Genomic DNA, 26,942 nt, shown 5'->3' on the forward strand with positions numbered 1-26,942 from the left:
GGTAACTAGTCTTCATGCTCTCAGTCTCTCAGCACTAAAATGCTGTCGATGCTGAATCATGTTGTAGCTGCAGGGTTACCGCTTAATCATATTTGTAATCTTATTCGTGTTGACATTCCTCTTATAAATAAGTGGCTGTATCTTGTGTATATATATGTTTTATTAGATAGTAAATTATTCATTAAATTATTAGATCTACTTTCACAATATTTCCAGATACCCTTTGGCAATTCCATAAGTACTCGCTGGGGTACATCGACTACTAAAATTACTGAGCTTATTTTAAAATCTGAAACTATATATTTATGAGATATTTTTAAATATTTATGTCTTAAGTAAGAAACAAATTTAGGCTGAGAGCCACAGATGAGGAAGGGAAGTTGGAAACTGTTAGGAGACGAACTAACACGTTGGTTTTTCGACAAAGTCAAACAAACGATTGTCACCACTTTTCTGCAAATTATTGAACAATAATAAGTGAACTTTTAATTATTAATTATTATTTAATTAATTAATTCAGAATCTGAACGCTGTATGAACTTTCAACATTAAATGTCTGTAAAATGTCTGGTAGCAGTTTACCTCTACTTTACCTATTTAGCATTCATAGGTAAAATATAAAACTGTTTATAAATGGTTTATATCACACTAATGTAGTTGTAAGCAGATCCAACTCCCATAAGTGGAGGCTGCTGTATGTACAGATAATCAATTAAAACATGGTAAAACAGTTAAAATAATATAAACTAAATCTTCATAGGAGAGGTTATAATTGCTGACAGGTAATGTTCATAAATAAAAATGTCCTTACAACTGTTATAAATTGTTATAAACCATTAATTACATATTTATATACTGCTAATAAATGCTAAACTGGGAGACACCTGTCTGCTGTAACAGCTCAAGGCTTCTATCATAATTTAAAGAATAAATAAAAAAGAAGTACAGCAACAACAAGTAGCATTTCTTTATTATGGCAAATGAAAAAAACACTTTGTGTAAATGTTGTCTGGAAATCATCTGCTTTGTCTTTGATTATAGTGCCCTCATCAGGTCAGTTAATGTAATGTAAGATTATTTTTGTGTCTTAGGCTTTCTCTCAGTCAAACCTATATTACATACAGTATCAACACAAACACACAGTGGCTCATTTTACACACAAACTCAGCTCATGCTCTGTTCGCCCCTGAGCTGAGACAAGGGGACGAACGGGAAGAGAATCCTCCAGATATTGCACAAAATGGCAACAGCTGTTTATAAAATTGGCCGTAGTGAGGATAAGCTATGATTGACTCTATAAAAGTTCATTTAAAACAAATAATTATTCGCCTTTTTTTTTTTGTTGTTGTTGTTGTTTAAATTTAGCACTTGTGACTTAGCGCACATACAGAAAGCTCGTAAATACACTTCACAGGAGAATGGAGAGCATCAACGGTCTGCTCTTTGGTTTTACAGGTGGACGGATGGATGATGGGAAGCGATGGCAGCCTGTACAGCAAAAAGAGGTCGAGGGAGCAAACCAAACACACAGAGACAGTAAGTCATAAAACCACAGCTGAGCTCCTCGGCGACAGGCCTTCACCTTTCTCGGGACAAGTCAATATTACAGTGAAACATCACGTATTTTATGGGCGTCTAAAGTGCACGAGGCCTCTTAGGGTAATTTGTTTGCTAGCTTGCTCCTCCTCTTGGAGTGTACAGCGGAAGGACTTGACTTTATCTGAAACACAAGAGGAAATCACAGCACAGGCTGCAATGACTGAAACATCAAGAAAGAAATACTGTGTTTACAATCTCTAAAGACGCTTTCAGGCTTACACAACACTGCTGGCTTCATCGCTCTGATACATAAATGTTAGAGATCACTGTCATGATTTTTATATAAAAGTGACCAGGAGGCTTTTTCAGATTCAGAAAATTTCAGGATTTGATTCGATTTCGATTTTTGGGCTCGATTCGATTCCTGATTTAAAAAAAAAAACCCAATAGTAATAGATTATATAGTAGCAATGTGGTGCTGTATAATTCATATATGATGCTCAGAGGTGTAGTGCTATTTGTTTAAGGTTGAGTAAAGTTGTGGCTCGTTCATAAGGTTATGTAACCACAGTTCTTATGGTGACAAGTGAACATCCATTAGTCAACTATGATCACATGATCAGAAGTTAGACTGACTGCATGAACAGTTTCATCATGTTGAGAACATGAGCTCAGTAATATTCGAGGATACTATGGATGTAGCAGGTTGTGATTAGCATAGCATTAAGATGCAGGTGAATGAACACAAGTAGTTTGTGTTTTGAATGATCATTTACTTACTTACAAATGAAGTCATATTTAAGGTGGTTAATGTTTTCTTGCATGTTACTCAATGCATGATTGACATTTGGAAACCAATCAATACACCTTCAAAGTTATAAAATCGGAAATGTGTTGAATTAGATGGAGCAGGTTTAATAACTTTTTCCTATGTTTAATTTCCATCACTCACACTGCACTTTCTTATTGCAGGAGTATCATCTGAATGGAAACCGACATGGCGTCATCTATAGGGCTGGCGAGCTAATCTCATGTTAGGAAAAAATGTAAACCAGTGCTGTCACAAGGCTGAAAAATATTAATCGATGTTTTTGGAATTTATTAATTGATTTTGAATTTGTAGAGATAGGATTGCGATTCTAATGTGAATCGATTAATTTATTTTTGCACACCTCTAACTGAGATCAGATCAGTTTAAAGTCTAAAAGCGTCTTAACGTCTGGTGACCGGACGGATGACTTTACCTCTCAGCTCAGTGAGAATGTCAATCTTCTGGTCCAGGATTTGTTCTAGTTGAGTTGCATATGACTCGACGTCATAGTCCACCTCCTCCGTCATTTCCAGGAGCACCTTCTCATCTTCCAGCCAGCGGATCGACTCCTGTAAGAGAGGGATGCAGTTCAGCACCAAACTTTAAAACTGCAGACATCAAACTGATGAAGAGAGCTGAGTGCTCTAACATTGATGTACTGAGAAGATGTTGAAAAATATGGCTATGCAATTTTTTGACATTTTTGTGCCTTATTATATTATGAGGTTTTATGCCTGACTATACCATGATATTTTACGACCTGTGGTTTTTTTTGCCATAGTATAGTATGTTTTTTTTCTCACTTTAAGGCCTTAATATACTATCATGTCTTTATACCTTACTATACTAGAACGTTTTTAGATGTTTTTATGCCTTTATATGCTATTTCATTTTTTCACTTTTTTTGCCATACTATACTATGTCGTTTTTTTCACTTTAAGGCCTTAATATACTATCATGTCTTTATACCTTACTATACTAGGATGTTTTTAGATGTTTTTTTGCCATACTATACTATGTCGTTTTTCTCACTTTAAGGCCTTAATATACTATCATGTCTTTATACCTTACTATACTAGAACGTTTTTAGATGTTTTTTTGCCATACTATACTATGTCGTTTTTCTCACTTTAAGGCCTTAATATACTATCATGTCTTTATACCTTACTATACTAGAACGTTTTTAGATGTTTTTATGCCTTTATATGCTATTTCATTTTTTCACTTTTTTTGCCATACTATACTATGTCGTTTTTTTCACTTTAAGGCCTTAATATACTATCATGTCTTTATACCTTACTATACTAGAACGTTTTTAGATGTTTTTATGCCTTTATATGCTATTTCATTTTTTCACTTTTTTTGCCATACTATACTATGTCGTTTTTTTTTTTTTTCACTTTAAGGCCTTAATATACTATCATGTCTTTATACCTTACTATACTAGAACGTTTTTAGATGTTTTTTTGCCATACTATACTATGTCGTTTTTCTCACTTTAAGGCCTTAATATACTATCATGTCTTTATACCTTACTATACTAGGATGTTTTTAGATGTTTTTATGCCTTTATATGCTATTTCATTTTTTCACTTTTTTTGCCATACTATACTATGTCGTTTTTTTCAGTTTTTTGCCATAGTATAGTATGTTGTTTTTTCACTTTTTTTTTTTTGCCATACTATAGTATATTGTTTTTTTCACTTTTTTTGCCATACTATAGTATGTTATTTTTTTCACTTTAAGGCCTTAATATACTATGATGTCTTTATACCTTACTATACTAGAACGTTTTTAGATGTTTTTATGCCTTTATATGCTATTTCATTTTTTCACTTTTTTTGCCATACTATACTATGTCGTTTTTCTCACTTTAAGGCCTTAATATACTATCATGTCTTTATACCTTACTATACTAGGATGTTTTTAGATGTTTTTATGCCTTTATATGCTATTTCATTTTTTCGCAATTTTTTGCCATACTATACTATGTGGTTTTTTCACTTTTTTTTGCCATAGTATAGTATGTTGTTTTTTTCACTTTAAGGCCTTAATATACTATCATGTCTTTATACCTTACTATACTATGATGTTTTTTTGCCATACTATACTATGTCGTTTTTTCACTTTTTTTTGCCATAGTATAGTATGTTGTTTTTTTCACTTTAAGGCCTTAATATACTATCATGTCTTTATACCTTACTATACTATGATGTTTTTTGATGTTTTTAATGCCCTATTATACTATGTTGTTCTTTCACTTTTTCTGATGTTTTTATGCCCTATTATACATTTTTTGCCTTACTATACTATGTCGTTGTTATATAGTAATGCATAAAAAACTCAAATAACATAGTACGTCATAGTATAGTTTGTCTGTTATGTGTTGTGGTGTGTGTGTTCCCCTCTGCCCTCCCTTTTTCTCCAGCAGGTGACTTGGCACAGCGTGATTTGCCACAGCTCCCCTGATTTGTCAATAAGCAGCAAAAGATAAAGTGGGCCATTTGGTGGTTGACAAGCTTTGTCACTGTTCTCCCAAAGATTGCTGCTCAGGGCTTTAGTGTTGAAGCCCATCAACACTCTTTATTTGTGGTTGTTGTTAATTTGGGTCATCTTGGTTTTGGTGCAGTTTTATTTTTCCAATGAGTTATCCACTGTCGGCTTTTCGTTGTAGTTTTTACTTATTTGTGAATAAAATCCTTTATTTTTGCTGAATCCGTTTCCCTGTATCTTTTTCTTTTGTCTGGTTTCGTATTTTATTTATTGGTATTTCCCTATATCCCTGAACTTTAGCAAGGAATGAGGAAAATTCATAGAAATGTCAAAACAGTATAATGTAGTAAGGCATCCAAATCCAAAAAGTGTTATAGTAGTGTTATCTAAACATCAAAAAACATCATAGTATAGTAGGGCATAAAAATGTCATAATAAGGCATAAAAATGTCAAAAAACATCATAGTATAGTGAGGCATAAAAATGTCAAAAAACATAGTATAGTAAGGCATAAAAATGTCATAGTATAGTGAGGCATAAAAATGTCATAGTGTAATAAGGCATAAAAATGTAAAAAAACATCATAGTATAGTAAGGCATAAAAATGTCATAGTATAGTAAGGCATAAAAATGTCAAAAAACATCATAGTATAGTAAGGCATAAAAATGTCATAGTATAGTAAGGCATAAAAATGTCAAAAAACATCATAGTATAGTAAGGCATAAAAATGTCATAGTATAGTAGGGCATAAAAATGTCATAGTATAGTGAGGCATAAAAATGTCATAGTATAGTAAGTTATGAAAATGTCAAAAAACGTCATAGTATAATAAGGCATAAAAATGTCAAAAAATGTCATAGTATAGTGAGGCATAAAAATGTCAAAAGACATCATAGTATAGTAAGGCATAAAAGTGTCATAGTATAGTAGGGCATAAAAATGTCAAAAACATCATAGTATAGTAAGGCATAAAAACGTCATAGTATAGTAAGGCATAAAAATGTCATAGTGTAGTAAGGCATAAAAATGTCAAAAAACATCATGGTATAGTGAGGCATAAAAATGTCAAAAAACATCATAGTATAGTAAGGCATAAAAATGTCATAGAATAGTAAGGCATAAAAATGTCAAAAAACATAGTATAGTAAGGCATAAAAATGTCATAGTGTAGTAAGGCATAAAAATGTAAAAAAACATCATAGTATAGTAAGGCATAAAAATGTCATAGTATAGTAAGGCATAAAAATGTCAAAAAACATCATAGTATAGTAAGGCATAAAAATGTCATAGTATAGTAAGGCATAAAAATGTCATAGTATAGTAAGGCATAAAAATGTCATAGTATAGTAGGGCATAAAAATGTCATAGTATAGTAAGTTATGAAAATGTCAAAAAACGTCATAGTATAATAAGGCATAAAAATGTCATAGTATAGTAAGGCATAAAAATGTCAAAAAACATCATAGTATAGTGAGGCATAAAAATGTCATAGTATAGTAAGGCATAAAAATGTCATAGTGTAGTAAGGCATAAAAATGTCAAAAAACATCATAGTATAGTAAGGCATAAAAATGTCAAAAAACATCATAGTATAGTAAGGCATAAAAATGTCATAGAATAGTAAGGCATAAAAATGTCAAAAAAACATCATAGTATAGTAAGGCATAAAAATGTCATAGTGTAGTAAGGCATAAAAATGTAAAAAAACATCATAGTATAGTAAGGCATAAAAATGTCATAGTATAGTAAGGCATAAAAATGTCAAAAAACATCATAGTATAGTAAGGCATAAAAATGTCATAGTATAGTAAGGCATAAAAATGTCATAGTATAGTAGGGCATAAAAATGTCATAGTATAGTGAGGCATAAAAATGTCATAGTATAGTAAGTTATGAAAATGTCAAAAAACGTCATAGTATAATAAGGCATAAAAATGTCATAGTATAGTAGGGCATAAAAATGTCAAAAAATGTCATAGTATAGTGAGGCATAAAAATGTCAAAAAACATCATAGTGTAGTAAGGCATAAAAATGTCAAAAAACATCATAGTACAGTGAGGCATAAAAATGTCAAAAAACATCATAGTATAGTAAGGCATAAAAATGTCATAGTATAGTAGGGCATAAAAATGTCAAAAAACATCATAGTATAGTAAGGCATAAAAACATCATAGTATAGTAAGGCATAAAAATGTCAAAAAACATCATAGTATAGTAAGGCATAAAAATGTCAAAAAACATCATAGTATAGTAAGGCATAAAAATGTCAAAAAACATCATAGTATAGTAAGGCATAAAAATGTCAAAAAACATCATAGTATAGTAAGGCATAAAAATGTCAAAAAACATCATAGTATAGTAAGGCATAAAAATGTCATAGTATAGTAAGGCATAAAAATGTCAAAAAACATCATAGTATAGTAAGGCATAAAAATGTCATAGTATAATAGGGCATAAAAATGTCATAGTATAGTGAGGCATAAAAATGTCATAGTATAGTAAGTTATGAAAATGTCAAAAAACGTCATAGTATAATAAGGCATAAAAATGTCAAAAAACATCATAGTATAGTAAGGCATAAAAATGTCATAGTATAGTAAGGCATAAAAATGTCAAAAAACATCATAGTATAGTAAGGCATAAAAATGTCATAGTATAGTAAGGCATAAAAATGTCAAAAAACATCATAGTATAGTAAGGCATAAAAATGTCATAGTATAGTAAGGCATAAAAATGTCAAAAAACATCATAGTATAGTAAGGCATAAAAATGTCATAGTATAGTAGGGCATAAAAATGTCATAGTATAGTGAGGCATAAAAATGTCATAGTAATAGTAAGGCATAAAAATGTCAAAAAACGTCATAGTATAATAAGGCATAAAAATGTCAAAAAACATCATAGTATAATAAGGCATAAAAATGTCAAAAAATGTCATAGTATAGTGAGGCATAAAAATGTCAAAAGACATCATAGTATAGTAAGGCATAAAAGTGTCATAGTATAGTAGGGCATAAAAATGTCAAAAACATCATAGTATAGTAAGGCATAAAAACGTCATAGTATAGTAAGGCATAAAAATGTCATAGTGTAGTAAGGCATAAAAATGTCAAAAAACATCATGGTATAGTGAGGCATAAAAATGTCAAAAAACATCATAGTTTAGTAAGGCATAAAAATGTCATAGAATAGTAAGGCATAAAAATGTCAAAAAACATAGTATAGTAAGGCATAAAAATGTCATAGTGTAGTAAGGCATAAAAATGTAAAAAAACATCATAGTATAGTAAGGCATAAAAATGTCAAAAAACATCATAGTATAATAAGGCATAAAAATGTCATAGTATAGTGAGGCATAAAAATGTCAAAAGACATCATAGTATAGTAAGGCATAAAAGTGTCATAGTATAGTAGGGCATAAAAATGTAAAAAAACATCATAGTATAGTAAGGCATAAAAATGTCAAAAAACATCATAGTATAATAAGGCATAAAAATGTCATAGTATAGTAGGGCATAAAAATGTCAAAAAACATCATAGTATAGTGAGGCATAAAAATGTCAAAAGACATCATAGTATAGTAAGGCATAAAAATGTCATAGTGTAGTAAGGCATAAAAATGTCAAAAAACATCATGGTATAGTGAGGCATAAAAATGTCAAAAAACATCATAGTATAGTAAGGCATAAAAATGTCATAGTATAGTAAGGCATAAAAATGTCAAAAAACATCATAGTATAGTAAGGCATAAAAATGTCATAGTATAGTAGGGCATAAAAATGTCATAGTATAGTGAGGCATAAAAATGTCATAGTGTAGTAAGGCATAAAAATGTCAAAAAACATCATAGTATAGTAAGGCATAAAAATGTCATAGTATAGTAAGGCATAAAAATGTCAAAAAACATCATAGTATAGTAAGGCATAAAAATGTCATAGTATAGTAAGGCATAAAAATGTCAAAAAACATCATAGTATAGTAAGGCATAAAAATGTCATAGTATAGTAGGGCATAAAAATGTCATAGTATAGTGAGGCATAAAAATGTCATAGTATAGTAAGTTATGAAAATATCAAAAAACGTCATAGTATAATAAGGCATAAAAATGTCAAAAAACATCATAGTATAATAAGGCATAAAAATGTCAAAAAATGTCATAGTATAGTGAGGCATAAAAATGTCAAAAGACATCATAGTATAGTAAGGCATAAAAGTGTCATAGTATAGTAGGGCATAAAAATGTCAAAAACATCATAGTATAGTAAGGCATAAAAACGTCATAGTATAGTAAGGCATAAAAACGTCATAGTATAGTAAGGCATAAAAATGTCATAGTGTAGTAAGGCATAAAAATGTCAAAAAACATCATGGTATAGTGAGGCATAAAAATGTCAAAAAACATCATAGTATAGTAAGGCATAAAAATGTCAAAAAACATAGTATAGTAAGGCATAAAAATGTCATAGTGTAGTAAGGCATAAAAATGTAAAAAAACATCATAGTATAGTAAGGCATAAAAATGTCATAGTATAGTAAGGCATAAAAATGTCAAAAAACATCATAGTATAGTAAGGCATAAAAATGTCATAGTATAGTAAGGCATAAAAATGTCATAGTATAGTAGGGCATAAAAATGTCATAGTATAGTGAGGCATAAAAATGTCATAGTATAGTAAGTTATGAAAATGTCAAAAAACGTCATAGTATAATAAGGCATAAAAATGTCATAGTATAGTAGGGCATAAAAATGTCAAAAAACATCATAGTATAGTGAGGCATAAAAATGTCAAAAAACATCATAGTGTAGTAAGGCATAAAAATGTCAAAAAACATCATAGTACAGTGAGGCATAAAAATGTCAAAAAACATCATAGTATAGTAAGGCATAAAAATGTCATAGTATAGTAGGGCATAAAAATGTCAAAAAACATCATAGTATAGTAAGGCATAAAAATGTCAAAAAACATCATAGTATAGTAAGGCATAAAAATGTCAAAAAATGTCATAGTATAGTAGGGCATAAAAATGTCAAAAAACATCATAGTATAGTGAGGCATAAAAATGTCAAAAGACATCATAGTATAGTAAGGCATAAAAATGTCATAGTGTAGTAAGGCATAAAAATGTCAAAAAACATCATGGTATAGTGAGGCATAAAAATGTCAAAAAACATCATAGTATAGTAAGGCATAAAAATGTCATAGAATAGTAAGGCATAAAAATGTCAAAAAACATAGTATAGTAAGGCATAAAAATGTCATAGTGTAGTAAGGCATAAAAAATGTAAAAAAACATCATAGTATAGTAAGGCATAAAAATGTCATAGAATAGTAAGGCATAAAAATGTCAAAAAACATCATAGTATAGTAAGGCATAAAAATGTCATAGTATAGTAAGCATAAAAATGTCATAGTATAGTAGGGCATAAAAATGTCATAGTATAGTGAGGCATAAAAATGTCATAGTATAGTAAGTTATGAAAATGTCAAAAAACGTCATAGTATAATAAGGCATAAAAATGTCATAGTATAGTAGGGCATAAAAATGTCAAAAAACATCATAGTATAGTGAGGCATAAAAATGTCAAAAAACATCATAGTATAGTAAGGCATAAAAACATCATAGTATAGTAAGGCATAAAAACATCATAGTATAGTAAGGCATAAAAATGTCAAAAAACATCATAGTATAGTAAGGCATAAAAATGTCAAAAAACATCATAGTATAGTAAGGCATAAAAATGTCATAGTATAGTAAGGCATAAAAATGTCAAAAAACATCATAGTATAGTAAGGCATAAAAATGTCATAGTATAGTAGGGCATAAAAATGTCATAGTATAGTGAGGCATAAAAATGTCATAGTATAGTAAGTTATGAAAATGTCAAAAAACGTCATAGTATAATAAGCATAAAAATGTCAAAAAACATCATAGTATAATAAGGCATAAAAATGTCAAAAAATGTCATAGTATAGTGAGGCATAAAAATGTCAAAAGACATCATAGTATAGTAAGGCATAAAAGTGTCATAGTATAGTAGGGCATAAAAATGTCAAAAAACATCATAGTATAGTATAGTAAGGCATAAAAACGTCATAGTATAGTAAGGCATAAAAAATGTCAAAAAACGTCATAGTATAGTAAGGCATAAAAATGTCATAGTGTAGTAAGGCATAAAAATGTCAAAAAATTCATAGTATAGTAAGGCATAAAAATGTCATAGAATAGTAAGGCATAAAAATGTCAAAAAAACATAGTATAGTAAGGCATAAAAATGTCATAGTGTAGTAAGGCATAAAAAATGTAAAAAAACATCATAGTATAGTAAGGCATAAAAATGTCATAGTATAGTAAGGCATAAAAATGTCAAAAAACATCATAGTATAGTAAGGCATAAAAATGTCATAGTATAGTAAGGCATAAAAATGTCATAGTATAGTAGGGCATAAAAATGTCATAGTATAGTAAGTTATGAAAATGTCAAAAAACGTCATAGTATAATAAGGCATAAAAATGTCATAGTATAGTAGGGCATAAAAATGTCAAAAAACATCATAGTATAGTGAGGCATAAAAATGTCAAAAAACATCATAGTGTAGTAAGGCATAAAAATGTCAAAAAACATCATAGTACAGTGAGGCATAAAAATGTCAAAAAACATCATAGTATAGTAAGGCATAAAAATGTCATAGTATAGTAGGGCATAAAAATGTCAAAAAACATCATAGTATAGTAAGGCATAAAAATGTCAAAAAATGTCATAGTATAGTAAGGCATAAAAATGTCAAAAAATGTCATAGTATAGTAGGGCATAAAAATGTCAAAAAACATCATAGTATAGTAAGGCATAAAAACATCATAGTATAGTAAGGCATAAAAATGTCAAAAAACATCATAGTATAGTAAGGCATAAAAACATCATAGTATAGTAAGGCATAAAAACATCATAGTATAGTAAGGCATAAAAATGTCAAAAAACATCATAGTATAGTAAGGCATAAAAATGTCAAAAAACATCATAGTATAGTAAGGCATAAAAACATCATAGTATAGTAGGGCATAAAAATGTCAAAAAACATCATGGTATAGTGAGGCATAAAAATGTCAAAAAACATCATAGTAAAGTAAGGCATAAAAATGTCATAGTATAGTAAGGCATAAAAATGTCAAAAAATGTCATAGTATAGTAAGGCATAAAAACGTCATAGTATAGTGAGGCATAAAAATGTCAAAAAATTTCATAGTATAGTAAGGCATAAAATGTCATAGTATAATAAGGCATAAAAATGTCAAAAAATGTCATAGTATAGTAAGGCATAAAAATGTCAAAAAAAGTCATAGTATAGTAAGGCATAAAAATGTCATAGCATAATAAGGCATAAAAATGTCAAAAAATGTCATATTATAGTAAGGCATAAAAATGTCAAAAAAAGTCATAGTATAGTAAGGCATAAAAATGTCATTGTATAATAAGGCATAAAAATGTCAAAAAAAGTCATAGTATAGTAAGGCATAAAAATGTCATAGTATAGTAAGGCATAAAAATGTCATAGTATAGTAAGGCATAAAAATGTCAAAAAATGTCATAGTATAATAAGGCATAAAAATGTCAAAAAATGTCATAGTATAGTAAGGCATAAAAATGTCATAGTATAATAAGGCATAAAAATGTGTCAGTATAGTAAGGCATAAAAATGTCAAAAAATGTCATAGTATAGTAAGGCATAAAAATGTCATAGTATAATAAGGCATAAAAATGTCAAAAAATGTCATAGTCTAGTAAGTCAAAAAATGTAAAAAAAACATCATAGTATATTAAGTCATAAAAATGTCATAGTATAGCAAGGCATAAAAATGTCAAAAAACATCATAGTATAGTAAGGCATAAAATGTCATAGTATAATAAGGCATAACAATGTCAAAAAATGTCATAGTATAGTAAGGCATAAAAATGTCAAAAAATGTCATAGTATAATAAGGCATAACAATGTCAAAAAATGTCATAGTATAGTAAGGCATAAAAATGTCAAAAAATGTCATAGTATAATAAGGCATAAAAAATGTCAAAAAATGTCATAGTATAGTAAGGCATAAAAATGTCATAGTATAATAAGGCATAAAAATGTGTCAGTATAGTAAGGCATAAAAATGTCATAGTATAATAAGGCATAAAAATGTCAAAAAATGTCATAGTCTAGTAAGTCAAAAAATGTCAAAAAAACATCATAGTATATTAAGTCATAAAAATGTCATAGTATAGCAAGGCATAAAAATGTCAAAAAACATCATAGTATAGTAAGGCATAAAAATGTCAAAAAACGTCATAGTATAGTAAGGCATAAAAATGTCATAGTATAATAGGGCATAAAAATGTCAAAAACATCATAGTATAGTAAGGCATAAAAATGTCAAAAAATTTCATAGTATAGTAAGGCATAAAATGTCATAGTATAATAAGGCATAAAAATGTCAAAAAATGTCATAGTATAATAAGGCATAAAAATGTCAAAAAACGTCATACTATAGTAAGGCATAAAAATGTCAAAAAATGTCATAGTATAATAAGGCATAAAAAATGTCCAAAAATGTCATAGTATAATAAGGCATAAAAATGTCAAAAAACGTCATAGTATAGTAAGGCATAAAAATGTCATAGTATAATAAGGCATAAAAATGTCAAAAAATGTCATAGTATAGTAAGGCATAAAAATGTCAAAAAAAGTCATAGTATAGTAAGGCATAAAAATGTCATAGTATAGTAAGGCATAAAAATGTCAAAAAATGTCATAGTATAGTAAGGCATAAAAACATCATAGTATAATAAGGCATAAAAAATGTCAAAAAATGTCATAGTATAATAAGTCATAAAAATGTCATAGTATAATAAGTCATAAAAATGTCAAAAAATTTTATAGTATAATAAGGCATAAAAATGTCAAAAAAATGTCATAGTATAGTAAGTCAATAAATGTCATAGTATAGTAAGGCATAAAAATGTCAAAAAATGTCATAGTATAGTAAGGCATAAAAACATCACAGTATAGTGAAGCATAAAAACGACAAAACACGGCATATAATAGCCTTACTATATTTTTCCCTATATTAAGAGTGATATTACCATATGTGCCATCTGTAAGAGGATATATTATTATGACATATATACATAGTCTGGATATATGAAGCTATGAGTTTAATGCAACTTTATTTTAACAACAGGTTATTAAAATGTCATGTTTGTACATGGCCACCTTAATAATTTCTTAAGAAATTAAACCATACACATCTATCTCTTATATTTATATATCAATACATACTGACAGGCTTTGGGATGGACAGATATTTGATAACATGTCCATAAAATAAACCCATCATATAAACAGAATTATTAAAATACATGTTTCTTTTAGCTAGACATTTATGCCAATACATGATATTGTTCCAATTTCTAACAGGATTTACATGTAATTTTTCATATATAGGCTACACTGTATGTACATATAATTCATATATGGAAATTCAATACATGTACATGTACATATATTATTGCGTATGGGCATTTCTGAATTTAAAGTCAAAGTTTGGTTGACGACATTAAAGGCATATCCTGGTTTTGAAAGTGGCCAGGTTGTTGCGTCCCCACCAATGTTGAGGTCAAACCTACACCCTTGCTATAGCTGAACAATTAATTGAAATATTATCCAGATTTTAACTGTGGAATTAACTATAGTTATAGTTATAATTAATAAGTTATCGTGTCTGAGCTGCTCCTCTTTACTGTTTTTCTCCAACCCACTGAACACTCACAAGTGATTAATGCAGAAAACTGAATTCATTAATTCAGAAACTGACTCTGTGAAATCTTAACATTAAGTGCCTGTAAAATGTCATTAATAACACAACTATGTTCATGCAGTGTTTCAAAATGTCACCACTATCTCACTAGTAGCAGCAGAGGATTAATGCATATGAATGATCTTATTGCAGTAAATGAACAGAAAATATTTAAAGTCCTTAATGTGGATCAGTTCATCGGGTCAGTATCTGGGCTGACTGGCTGTGATTTGACGGATCTAAGATGAAGTGTAGCTCTTGGACTTTGTGGAGAGAGTTTCGTACCTGGAACACGGCCCGGTGATCCTCCAGGACCTGCTCCTCCATCTCCACCAGCTGAGAGACGGCCTCATGGAAAGTGAAGAGCTGCGGGGAAACCTCCTCCTCCTGAAAGAGATCACGACCATGTCTGTTAGAACCAGTGACCCTGTGACCTGAGGGTCCGCAGCTAAGACTCCTTTAGTGCCAAATTCTCCACTTGTGATAATATTCCTGTCTGAGGGAACAAAGATACAAGTACTAAAAACCTTTAAACAAATTTTAAATATCCTCAGTTGATGTGTTAAACTCAGAATCATGAAAGTTTCTGCAAAGTTCACGAGGTAAAATTTAAGACTTTTAATTTACTTTTTAATACCACCTGGACTCCAGTTTAATCCGTTTAATGATCAGACTAGCCGCAGTATTAAAATATGATGGAAAACCAATAGAAATGATATGGCCTAGAGTTATTTATTATTATTATATCACATAAATAAGTAAATAAAAATGATCCCAAAACTACAGCTCCTGAGAAAACGTGGACGTGCAGCAGCGCTGGTAGTTAACGTCAGTATAGTTTGGTTTCCTCCACATCCATAAAAAATACTTGTTCAACTTCCCGCTGTTTAAAAACGCCTAATGTTCAGACGTCTGTCGTGTTACTGCAAACATGTCTGAACTAAAGGCCGGAGTTTTATGTCTGAGCGTAGGTACAAATGTCAATGCGGCTCTCTGTAACGGTCAGTATGAACAGAAGCAGAACCAGTTGAAATGCACACGTGTGAATGTGAGTGTTGTTTTAAGAAAACGTGTGAGTGAATCTTACGTTCTGTTCACAGAGCAGCTTCAGGTCGTCTCTCTGCGGAGAGCTGCCGACTCCCCACTGAGCCTCCAGCACCTCCAGCTGGTTGACGTGTCCCCCCTGACGGCTCTCCATGGCTGCTGCCGGGTCCACTGTGAGCTCCTTCACCCTGACAACACAACAGTGCTGCTGGTTAACTAACTACTGCTCAAGTACCTGATGACCAACACAGAGCTGCAGGCGGTTACTAAACACAAACATGTGGATGTGACGACGCTCCGCATGCAGGGAGAGGAGAGGAACATGTGGAGCATCAGTGTGGTGATGAAGAAACTGATGAACGTCACAGACTTCATGCAGGTTTTTAGGGAAATGAAGCCTGAAAAAAATAAAATATCGACTTCAACAAATGAATGGATGGTGGAGAAAATTAACAAAAGAATATGACAAAACGCAGAAGTTCCCTCTTCTACTAACACTGGGATTAAATATATATATTTCTGTATTGAAAATGGATCAAATGACGATATGAAAGTTGCAGTTGCATCATTATGCACATTGATCGGATGATGGGCGACTGCAGTAAAAGAATAAGCCTGGTGATTTTCTATATTTTATTTATTGTCAATAAATCCCATGAAAAGACCAAAACCAACATGTGTTGATTTGTCTCTCAACACTTCCTGTCTGTGGCTCTCAGATCCGAGCTCATTGGTTCCTGACGAAGACGTTAATCTTTAAAAGTCTCAGTCATTTCCTCAACAGCTGGGAACAGCTGTAGTTTATAACGATCTTCGGTCAAACAGAACGAAATGCAGCATTTGTCGGGGACGAGTATTAAACTACAGTGTGTGTGTTTGTGGTGATGTCACCCAGAGCAGCACTGTGGCTCACTGATGTGTTCATGAAGCTCAGAGGAATAATACACAGTATATCAGGCTTTGGATTCACACAGAAGACTTGGTTGTTGGTTTTGGTTCTTTTCATGATTTGGTTTGTTGACAATTACAAAAATCTAGAAAATCAGTCTCATCCTTGATCTGCAATATGTTTTGACTGGGTAACTTCTGAGTGGACAGGAAGTGACAGAAAAATGGTTATTAATGGGTTAATAATGAGGATTTAACACCACGTGAAGACAAACTGTGAGGATGATGTAAAGTGATCGTACTCATAAGTCGGAGAGAGCTCAGAGCGACCCCCTCCTCCCCCGCTCTGGGTGAAGGGAATGTCTGAGGGACTTATCCCAAACTCCTTCACCCTGGAAACATGGTGGGAGAGAGAGAGAGAGACACACACACACACACACACACACACACACACACACACACACATCACCAAGAAAAAGAGACAGGAGAGGACGGCGGTGGGAAAAGTCCTCAGATCTTTTACTGAAGTTAAAGCAGAAGTAAAAAGAACCCGAGTGTGGAGAGAGTCTGTTTTACCTGTTGGCGTATCGCAGCGTGTTCAGGGTGTTTTCACAAGACGCCATTCCGGGAGAGATGGTGGCGATCTGCACAGGGAGACATTACATCAGCACTTACGGAGACATCATCCTCGGCTGGTTCACGGCGCAGTAATACATGTGGTCGCGCCATCGGCTTTCTCACCATGCATGTTCTGGAGTTTTCTCCGATGAAGGAGTCCCTCAGCACTTGGGTCAACTTGCTGGCTCTGAAGGGAGTGTGGGGTTTGTTTCGGCCCAGGGCTCGGATGCACTCCTGCACAGAGACACGGTGTCGGTTTCTGAACGCACAGACTTTCACTGGCTCCACAAATAAAGTCTGATTGATTGATTGATACTGATCTCTTGTGTGTGCGCTGCCGATATCTCAAGGACAGAAAAAAGCAAGACTTTAAGTTTTTCATATTTTCATTACTTGCTCTTTTTAATGTGATTTAGTAGACCCAAGGATGGATGTTAAATCTGTGATGTTTCCAGAAACCTGTCAGAACGAATTTCAAACTCATGTTGTGAGACTAAAAAAACCTTGTTGCCTGTTAATTAAAGCAAATTAAATTGGAGCATCGATGCTCAGGACTCGTTAAGGACGGAAGGGAGACCTTGAGTGCCAGCAGGCTCTTGTTGATCTCGGCTCCTTCGAGGCGAGTCTGGCGGTCAGCGCTGGATGTGTCCGCCCCTCTCTCGTTCCCCGCCAGGTCGATGAGGGAAAACTTCCCGTGCATCTTCCCCCGTCGACGCAGGATGATCTGAAACACGGCGTGGCTCCGAGAGGAGTGAGCGTTGGCCGAGGTCTGTCCAGACGTCCTGAAGGGAGGCGCAGACAAAAAGAAGCACAAAAGATTCATTTTTCAGGAGTATTTCTAACGTTCGTTCAGCTGCTCTGGCTTCTGATCATCTCCTGCATTTTTTACCTGCAGCTGTTTCCCACTTCGATGAGTTTGAGGACGTCCTCCGTGCACTTCACCTCCCGCTCCTGCAGCCCCACCACCTGCACCTGCTGCTTCCCGTCCTCCAGGACCCGTAACTTGGCTTTACGGTTTAGTAGATCGAACACCTGCGAGTGCAAACACACATTCACGTTCACATCATTTACTGTGCTTTTCTGTTGTTTACCACATAAAAACATCTTTACACCTGCAAACACCTACATTATAACGTGTTATAAACTATTTATCATGCTGCTTATGAATGAGAAATCATAGGAATTTAAGGTTAAGTGTTACCTACAAACTCAATAAATGACTAATCATGTGACGTGACGCTCACCTTCCCGCTGTAAATCTCAAAAAACGTGGCATAGACTTGCAGATCCAGCTTCTTGTAGTTTGGCTTCTTCAACATGAGAAAAACGTCTCTGGCTGCAGAGGGAGAGAAGAACAGACACTCGAGTTCAGTCAGATGTCAGAAAGCAGCGGTGGAGACGGAGGTGAAGAGGAAACTGACCGGACAGAGCGTAGATCCCTTTAGAGCAGTCCTGGTTCTTTCCTGAAAAGTCTCCGCCCATCGTCTGCGAGGAGATTGGAAATAAAAACATAAACTCTAAAGACATTTGTGTCAAACGTCTTAAACTAGAGCTTTAAGACATGAAATCTAAGAGGGAAGATCAAGGTAGAAAACTACAACTCCCGGACGACCTCCTCTGAGTCGTGCTTCTACTTTTAGATTCAGACGAATCTTTTCTCTTTTTCAGCACGAACACATTTATTTTTATCAATTTTCACTTAATGTAAACATTTAATTGTTTTTTTATTTCCTTATTTCACTTTTCTTTCACTTGTTCCCCTTGAATTAATGTTCAAATCCCAATGACAATCCTTATACCGTCATATCATATGTTTTTATAAATGTTTATTAATATTATCTTATAATTGTTTTCTATTATGAAAACGAGCACTGGTACAACAATTCACCATATGTATGATTTTCTTTGGCTCAATAAAACCTATTTGAAAATAAGAATTATAATAAACTTAAAGAGCAAAATTTCATATCAATAAATCCAAATCCGTTCTAAGCCTTTGTTTATATTTGAAAATGAAACCAAACAAAGTTTAAACTGTTTTTAAGTCAAAAAATAAGAAAACTGTTGAAGAAACAAGAAAAGTAATTTTACAAAATCTGGAAAACTTTTTGAATCACTTCAATTACATGAAATTATTATTATTTTCTCTTTAGTTTTTTTATTCTTATGGATGGACGTGAATATTAATATTATAATTCAGCTGTGCATGTGGTTTCATGTGGGCTCTAATATTGTTTTGCATTTATTAATGATTTCTTTTTTGTTTGATAGTTTGTCATATGAGAATATACTGAAAACAAAAACCTCACATGTGTTTTCCCACTTCCAGTTTGTCCGTATGCGAAGCAGGTCGCCATCCCTCTCTCGAAAATGGTCTCGACCAGCGGCTGAGCGGTGAACCTGCGGGCGGAGCGGCGTTTAGCTTTAGGATTTCTCCTCAGATCGTTGCGGCGCGGGGGGAAGGAAACACGTTACCTGTAAACCATCTCGTTGGTGGAGTTCTCGTCGAAGGCGTAGTCGAATCGGAAAGTCTGGTTCTCCAGGTAACGCGTCAGGTCGACTTTCTGCTTGGGCTCGTGGACCATGACCACGTCCTTACTGGGAATGGTGATCACGTCCAGATCCTTCACCGACACCTCTACTCACACAAACACACAGGAAGAATTTGTGTGATTAATGTGTGTGAGAAAGAAAACAGCTCTGAACACCAACGGTATGAAGCTACTCTTACCTTTTTTATTGAGGGGACGTGCACGTACACACACACATATCCTGTGCTCCTCGATCTGAAACATCAACACATAAACAAAAGAGAAACGATTGTTTATACTCGTGTCTAGCTTTGAGTCGTTCCTTCACTGAAGTGGAATATGTTTTTTATGGCTGCAAATATTCTACGTTTCCCCAAAATTCAATCTTTGTTTTATTCGGAAACTTTCGGCTCTGACATAAAATGTTAAATAAGTTCATGTGAGTTTCAACAATGTTTGGCTGAACAGTGTTAGAAAACTCCACCACAAACTCCACACATGTCTCATGTCATCTCATGCAGGATATGAAATAACATGTCGACTTGATCGTCATTCAGACTCACCAGGTCGTTGGTGGTTAAAGGTCTGTAGTCCAGACTGGCTCTGAAGTCTCTGATCATACACATGATCTCATAGTTTGGTAAATTGACGTCCACTTCCTGCAGCGGGACAGAAAACAGATGAAAGTATCAGATGAAACATCCTCCCAGAAAGTCAGACGGTCAGTCAGTGCAGGTTTTATTGCTTTTTGATTTTCGAGACCTAAATGATGCTAATGTGTTTCACAGCCTGAAGCTATAGCTACGTGTCGCTACTGGGACCATTAACACATCAGGCTGCGTTTGCAACTCTCTCCGTCTCTCTCCCTCCTCCCTAAAACAAAATGCCACTTCAAAGAAGCAGCAGGTTTCCAACATGAAAACACGACATAACAATCTGCAGGAAGTGATTGTGTTCTTAAAAAATATCTCAGGAAAGTTTCCAGCTCCTCAAAGGAAAGACTCGATTGGTTTTTATTTCATTATAAAGTCAAATCCTTTTTCCAAACTATAATTAATTATTACATGGACCTGGATAAAACTAATGCAGCCTGATGCAACACTCAGGTGTTCACAGCTGTCTCACCTGAGCTCTCTTCTCTCTGAGCTCCTGCTGCTGAAGTCGTCTCTTCTCTCGTTTCTCCTGCAGTTTCTCCACCTCCTTCACACAGTTGGATTTCCTCCGCGCTGGAAGGGGAGGAGCGAAACCACCTCATTCAGCCAAACTGACCAATTACATTTTTCAAAAACTCATCACTCAAATATATCGTTTGACTTTTTTTTCTTTTTGAAACAGGCTCCGTGATTCCCTGAAACAGCTGGACACTGTAGTTTTAAACAAACAGAGCATTTGTTGGGGACTATTTTCAGCGGCGGATTAATCCACATTTAGTAACTAAGTACATTTACTAAAGTGTTTTCATTTTAGACTACTTTATAATTACATGTGAGAGGGAAGCACTGGCGTCTTCACTCCACCATGTTTATCTGACAGCTCTAGTTTCTAAAGACTCTCAAACAGCTACAACATTAAAACGCTACTTATCCTTGAATGAATTAGACACAACAAATCAATAATACATAACAACACTGACAGGATCCGGTCTGCACAACGAGAACGTCTCCCTCTGAGACTTTAAGTACTGATAATACTCACATCCTTTTATATAAGTACAGATTTGAATGCAGGGATTTTATTGTGACAGAGCGTCTAAAAGCTTCTTCTGCTGCTGGTGTTTAATAGTTTCGGGTCTTGGATACACAGACAGGACTTGTTAGGATCAATACACCTTTTTCTTGTCAGTAAAAACCTTAAACTTCTCCTTTCATGTATCCTTAATATCTGATTTTATTTTCCACATTTATGCTAATTCCAGCCGCCACAGCAGAAGACTAAAACAAGCGCTGCAGTATGAGCTGAAACCCAGAATCCAAAGCTTCAGCGAGAAGCAGTGAAAGAGCCTTTGAGGCCGTCACACACTCACAGCTGTGTGGGAGCGTGACATCACCGGCTCGGGCCGCGGCCTCGACGACACACGCCGTCCACCACAAGAACAACAACAGAGACACAAAACCGACGCACGTGGACTTGAGTTACGTCTGCCACATAGACGGACTGTGTGTGTTACCGTTCTGCTGCTGCTGCTGGATCTGGGCCTGGGTGAGCGCCGGCTGGGGGGCGATGGCGGGCGGAGGGGGCTCGGCGGCTTGGCTGTGCTGGCTGGGACGGGCCCGGGTGGTTCCCACTGCTGCAGCTGAGGAGCACACAGTCCAGGATAATCACTCACTTTGTGCAAGTTAAAGGATCAGTTCACACCAATTATAAAGAAAACAAACAGTTTTTGCACTTGGCAGATAGTTTGGATTTTTATTTAGGCCTGAAACTATTTGTCAATTAATCAAGGAGTTGATTTTTTTTTCAATATTTTGTTTATTAGTTTTTGTACATTTTAAATTCACAGTAAACAGAACATTTAAACAGTCATTAAGACCCTCCCTCCCTCCCTCCTCACATAACAACAAAGGTGTCTGTAAAATTAAAAATAAAACTTAACTAACTTTAAATATCGAGTTATACATTTAACTTGAAGTGATTAGAGACAAGAATCAAAATAAGTTGAGTAACGTACACAAAGTAAAAATATACAAACAATGAAAAGAAGAACGAAAGAAAAAATAAAAAAATAAAAATATGACATAAATAAATAAATTACATACAAGGTAATATAAAACTACATATACACACATACACATATACATACATATATTTATATATATACATATACACATGCAGACATATACATGCATAAATAAGTCAGAAATCATGGGGGGATTCAAATAATAATAAATAATAAAGTGCATGATCTGGTTTTCATCTTACTCTCTTTCCTTGACAGAAAATGAATCAGTAACTATTTTTTATATCTGATAATATAAATCATTGTTAGTTGCAGCCTCAGTTTTCATTACAACTATTAGAAACAATAAACCTAAACCTTTGACTCCAGGTTGATAAAGAAGGAGGTTTATGCATTAAACTTAACTATAGATCATTGTAATTAACCCTGTAAAATGTGTTTTATCTGGACCGGACTCAGTCTTCACAGAACCCTGACACATAACACGTTGTTTGAAAGCTCAAAGTCTCCTGATTCTCTCTGTGCAAAGCAGATCCACATTTCACTGCATCAGCTGTTGACACAGAACTGGCTCAGACTTATTAACAGGAGACTAAATGAAAAGTGTTAGAGATTCTCTTTCACTCATTCTTTACTCACTTTTTAGTTGTGAAATTTAAAAGAGTTCCCTTTCAAAGGAGACCAGGGTTGTGACTGTAATCAAACCGGTTGAAGAACAGTAACCTTTTTTTATTTTTGGATGCATTATTTTCAGGCTTCGGTGTCTGATAACGGATTAAAATATGCACAAGACTAAAAATAGCGTTGGTGTATAAGCGTCTCACATGCAGTTAGGAAGTTACGTGTCACTTTAAAAGCAACAGGTGGAGTAAGTCACCTCAGACTTTGTCTTTGTGGGTCAGTGCGTTTCTAGGTGTCAAACATACCTCGATTCTCCCGTGGAGCGTTCTCCGCCTTCGGTATCGCTGTGATCCGTCTGGTCTGAAAATAAAAAGCAAAAAAAGAAAAAGAAAATGAAACTGTAAAGGAGTTAAAATTAGACCGAGTTCACAAACCAGTGTCTGTCAAGAAGACAAGATTAAAGGGGATTCGTGTGCGACAGTAAATATCTGTCACATCGGATAATTGTTGTTCCTGTTGTAAAAGTGCGTTAAAACCGCCTGTAATTGCAATAACAGTGAAACCACTAGACTTTACTTAAAATACAGAATCTAGGTCAGAGAAAATGAGCTGAGACTCATTTGAAAAACATGTTTACTTACAGTTTAAAGAGAAAACTGAACGAGGATTTACACTAAGTCTTCTCTGCAAGTGGCCTCGTGTGATCAAATCTGTAATTACTCTTCAATCTCTAATAGTGAAATTCCAATTATCTATTAATCAATTTAATAATCTGTCGTTTTGTAAATTTACCGTTAATAACTTTTACAGATCTCACAGCCGCTTCAGCTCGTACGGCATTTCTGCTACAGAGACAACAACCAGAGAAAAGCTGGAAACAAATGATCGATTTTGATAGTTTATTAATCATAGAGCTTTAATCTTTAGAGCCAAGATGCCGAATATTTACTGGCTCCAGCTTCTCAAATGTGAAGATTTGTTGGTTTTATATCATTTTAAACTGCAGATCTTCTGGTTCTGGACTGTTGACTGGATGAAACTGATGTGAATCTGAATATGTCAGGAAACTGTGACGAACATTTTTCATTAAATTCTGACATTTAATGGACAAAACGTTTAATTAAGAAAGTTATTGGCAGATGATTCGATGAATAGAAACGACCTTTCTTTGCCCTTACAGGAACTTTAACCTTTTTATACCTCGGCTAACAAGAAATCTCAGATCTGATTTGCTGGCATGTGTGATTGATCGCTGATTAACTGATTAGCTGGTGGTGAGGAGCAGACCTTGGTAACTTTGCTGGTTTTGGCAACATTAGAGGGAGGGAGAGGAGCCTCAGGACTCTGTGGTATCTCCTCATCAGGAGCAACATCTGGATTCAGGGCGAAGATGCTCTCCAGGTCGATCTGAGGCAGAAACCAGAGACAGAGATGAGGAACTGCAGGAGTAAACAAACGTTAGCATGTGGTTCTGATACATTTTCCTCGACCCGCCACGATCCAACACTGCTGTGTTACCAAGCCGACAACTGGCCGTTCCAGGCGGCTGCTCGGTGTGTTTGCTTTGGATCAGACGTTTGAAATTATTCATGTGGAAATCACGTGTATTGGTAAATCTGCAGGACGGTCGTGCAGCTGATCTGATGTTTTGTGACGTGGCTGCAGCTTTTTATTCAGACGGGGTCCCGAGGGCTCATAGATCAAGTCCTGTGTTCTGCCACACCTCAAACTCCTACAACTGTTGGATCAACAAGAAAGACCTGGCAACCTTTTTTCCTGCTCTGAAAATGGGACAAATCGCTTTTAATGTGAATGATTTTACTTTTTTTTGTCCTTTTTCACAATATGTATCTGTTGGATGTTTGTGGGCTGGGTGGGTGTTTTGTTTTGGTGCCACACAGATGAATCTCCTGACACTTTTTAAACTGTGTAGAATAAATTCATAAGAGGATTTTTTTTTTTTCTTGGAGGTTCAGAGGCAGAAAGTGCAGCTGTACCTCTTTCCCTTTGGTGTCCCCGTTCTCGATCCACTCCACCGTCACACTCTCATTGTCCTCGTGCAGAGATGTGACCATCGCCTGGTGTATTCGTCCTGCAGCAGGAGGTAGAGAGAGAGGAGGTAAAGAGATGCTCGGCCTGCTCAGCCTCAGCACCTATAGGATGTATACAGTATGAGCCTGGACTCACATGCAATGAGCCACAAACCAAACTCACAGTATCTCTAACTCAAAATTAACTCAGAATCTAACTAGAAATAGCAGATTTAAGCATGCAAAGATGTCAGCACCTCCTGTCTCCAGTCACAATATAAACACTAAAATAAGATGCTAATGGGTGTGGCTCATGAGGGAGGATGATGAACTTCAACAGCTGCATTTTACAGGCTGTTAACAGCATTTTTTTTAGCAGCTAGTCAGTCGTTAAAAAACAAAATCACACATTTGCAGCAGAAAATGAGTTTTAAAATAAAAATAAAAATAAAAATAAAAATAAAAAAGAAAGGCTGTTTTTTTTTTTTGTGCCAGTGAGCTGAGATGCAGTCAGAGGGGAGAGGCCCCCATGCAGTCATCCATCCATCCACCCATCCATCCATCAGCCCGGGATTCACAGGCCACTGCTGGGTGATGCAGTGCAGGTTCCCTCTCATGCTCTGCAGGCGCCGTGCCGCAGAGGTGAGCGGAGACCCGGCAGAGCAGAGCAGGGCAGGTGGACGGACCCGCCCGGTGGACCGGTGTGTGTCTGTGTGACTGACAAGACGACAGCAACGCGGCAGAACCCCCCCCCTTCCCCCCACCCCCCCACTACACACACACACACACACACACACACACACACACATTTTCTGCCGTTAACGCGTCACTCGTTTTGGTTTTAACGGTTAAAACGGCCGCGGAGAGGACGATGATGTAGCAACATGCTAGCTAGCAGAAACACCCCGCTGCGCTGAGCGGTGAACGTTAGCTCCGCTCATCCGGACCAGGCGGATGGAGAGCGGCGTCTGTGTCTGTGTGTGGACGTACCGTCGCTCCGCTTTATCTCCACGTAAATCCCCACGAAGATCTTCCCGAAAATCCCCGCCATCTGTCCCGCTGCGTGGGGTTTGTTGTGTGTATATGTGTGTGTGTGTGTGTGTTTGTGTTTGTGTTTGTGTATGTGAAATGTGTGTGTGTGTGTATGTGTGTGTGGCAGGGCCAGCGCAAGTTGAGTGTGCTGCTGCAGAAACTGAGGTCACTATCGGTCAGTGATAGGAGAGGAGAGGAGAGGAGAGGCAGCCGCTGCGCATGCGCGGGTGGTGTCGCCCAGAACGCTTCAAAGCATCTTCTGACAAATTTTATCCACTAATTAAAAATGTAGTGACTAAAATATTCCATGTAATCCAGAAAGTACGGAAGCGTAATGCATTCACAAAAAAAAAAAAAAAATATATATATATATATATAAAAATATATATTTACCCGCTGTGTCTACAAAAATATATACAAATAAATAAATATACATTTACTATTATATACAATTCTGAGGTACTTGTATTTTAATTGAGTAATACTTCTACTCTATGAAGGGAAAACAAGTAAAGATCAAAACATCTGGTCAATGTAATTGAGGACCTAGTTGAAAACTGCATATCTACTTAATATTAATATTAAATCAACAACATGTGTATTTTATTCATCTTATCCACTCAGTGACTTGAGTGCTAACAGATAGCACTGCTAGATTTTCTCTTTATCATACCACGTATAAAAACATATTATTCTCTCTCTCTCTCTCTCTCTCTCTCTATATATATATATATATAGTGATATGTATTATATCATTTATACTTACTGTAAAATAACTTGTTTTCTGTGAGGTGTTCACTGTGCACATACTGACACTGAGAAATCT

General features: G+C 34.8%; 1 protein-coding gene across 1 annotated transcript; it reads right to left on the bottom strand.

Moving 5' to 3' along the window:
* Positions 1–952: 952 nt before the first annotated feature.
* LOC130186087 (kinesin-like protein KIF2A) lies at positions 953–26,288 on the bottom strand. The gene is given in 22 exon segments (XM_056402819.1): positions 953–1,661; positions 1,664–1,720; positions 2,784–2,919; positions 14,961–15,062; positions 15,763–15,907; positions 16,910–16,999; positions 17,184–17,251; positions 17,349–17,459; positions 17,803–18,007; positions 18,115–18,257; positions 18,470–18,561; positions 18,647–18,710; positions 19,535–19,625; positions 19,701–19,863; positions 19,957–20,011; positions 20,320–20,415; positions 20,882–20,982; positions 21,924–22,049; positions 23,360–23,414; positions 24,342–24,461; positions 25,052–25,146; positions 26,075–26,288. Coding segments are annotated over 22 exon segments (2,202 nt in total). The 5' UTR covers positions 26,136–26,288; the 3' UTR covers positions 953–1,635.
* Positions 26,289–26,942: the final 654 nt, after the last annotated feature.

The sequence above is a fragment of the Seriola aureovittata genome, chromosome 18 (genome assembly GCF_021018895.1).
Source record: "Seriola aureovittata isolate HTS-2021-v1 ecotype China chromosome 18, ASM2101889v1, whole genome shotgun sequence".
In the NCBI taxonomy this organism is placed as follows: Eukaryota; Metazoa; Chordata; class Actinopteri; order Carangiformes; family Carangidae; genus Seriola; species Seriola aureovittata.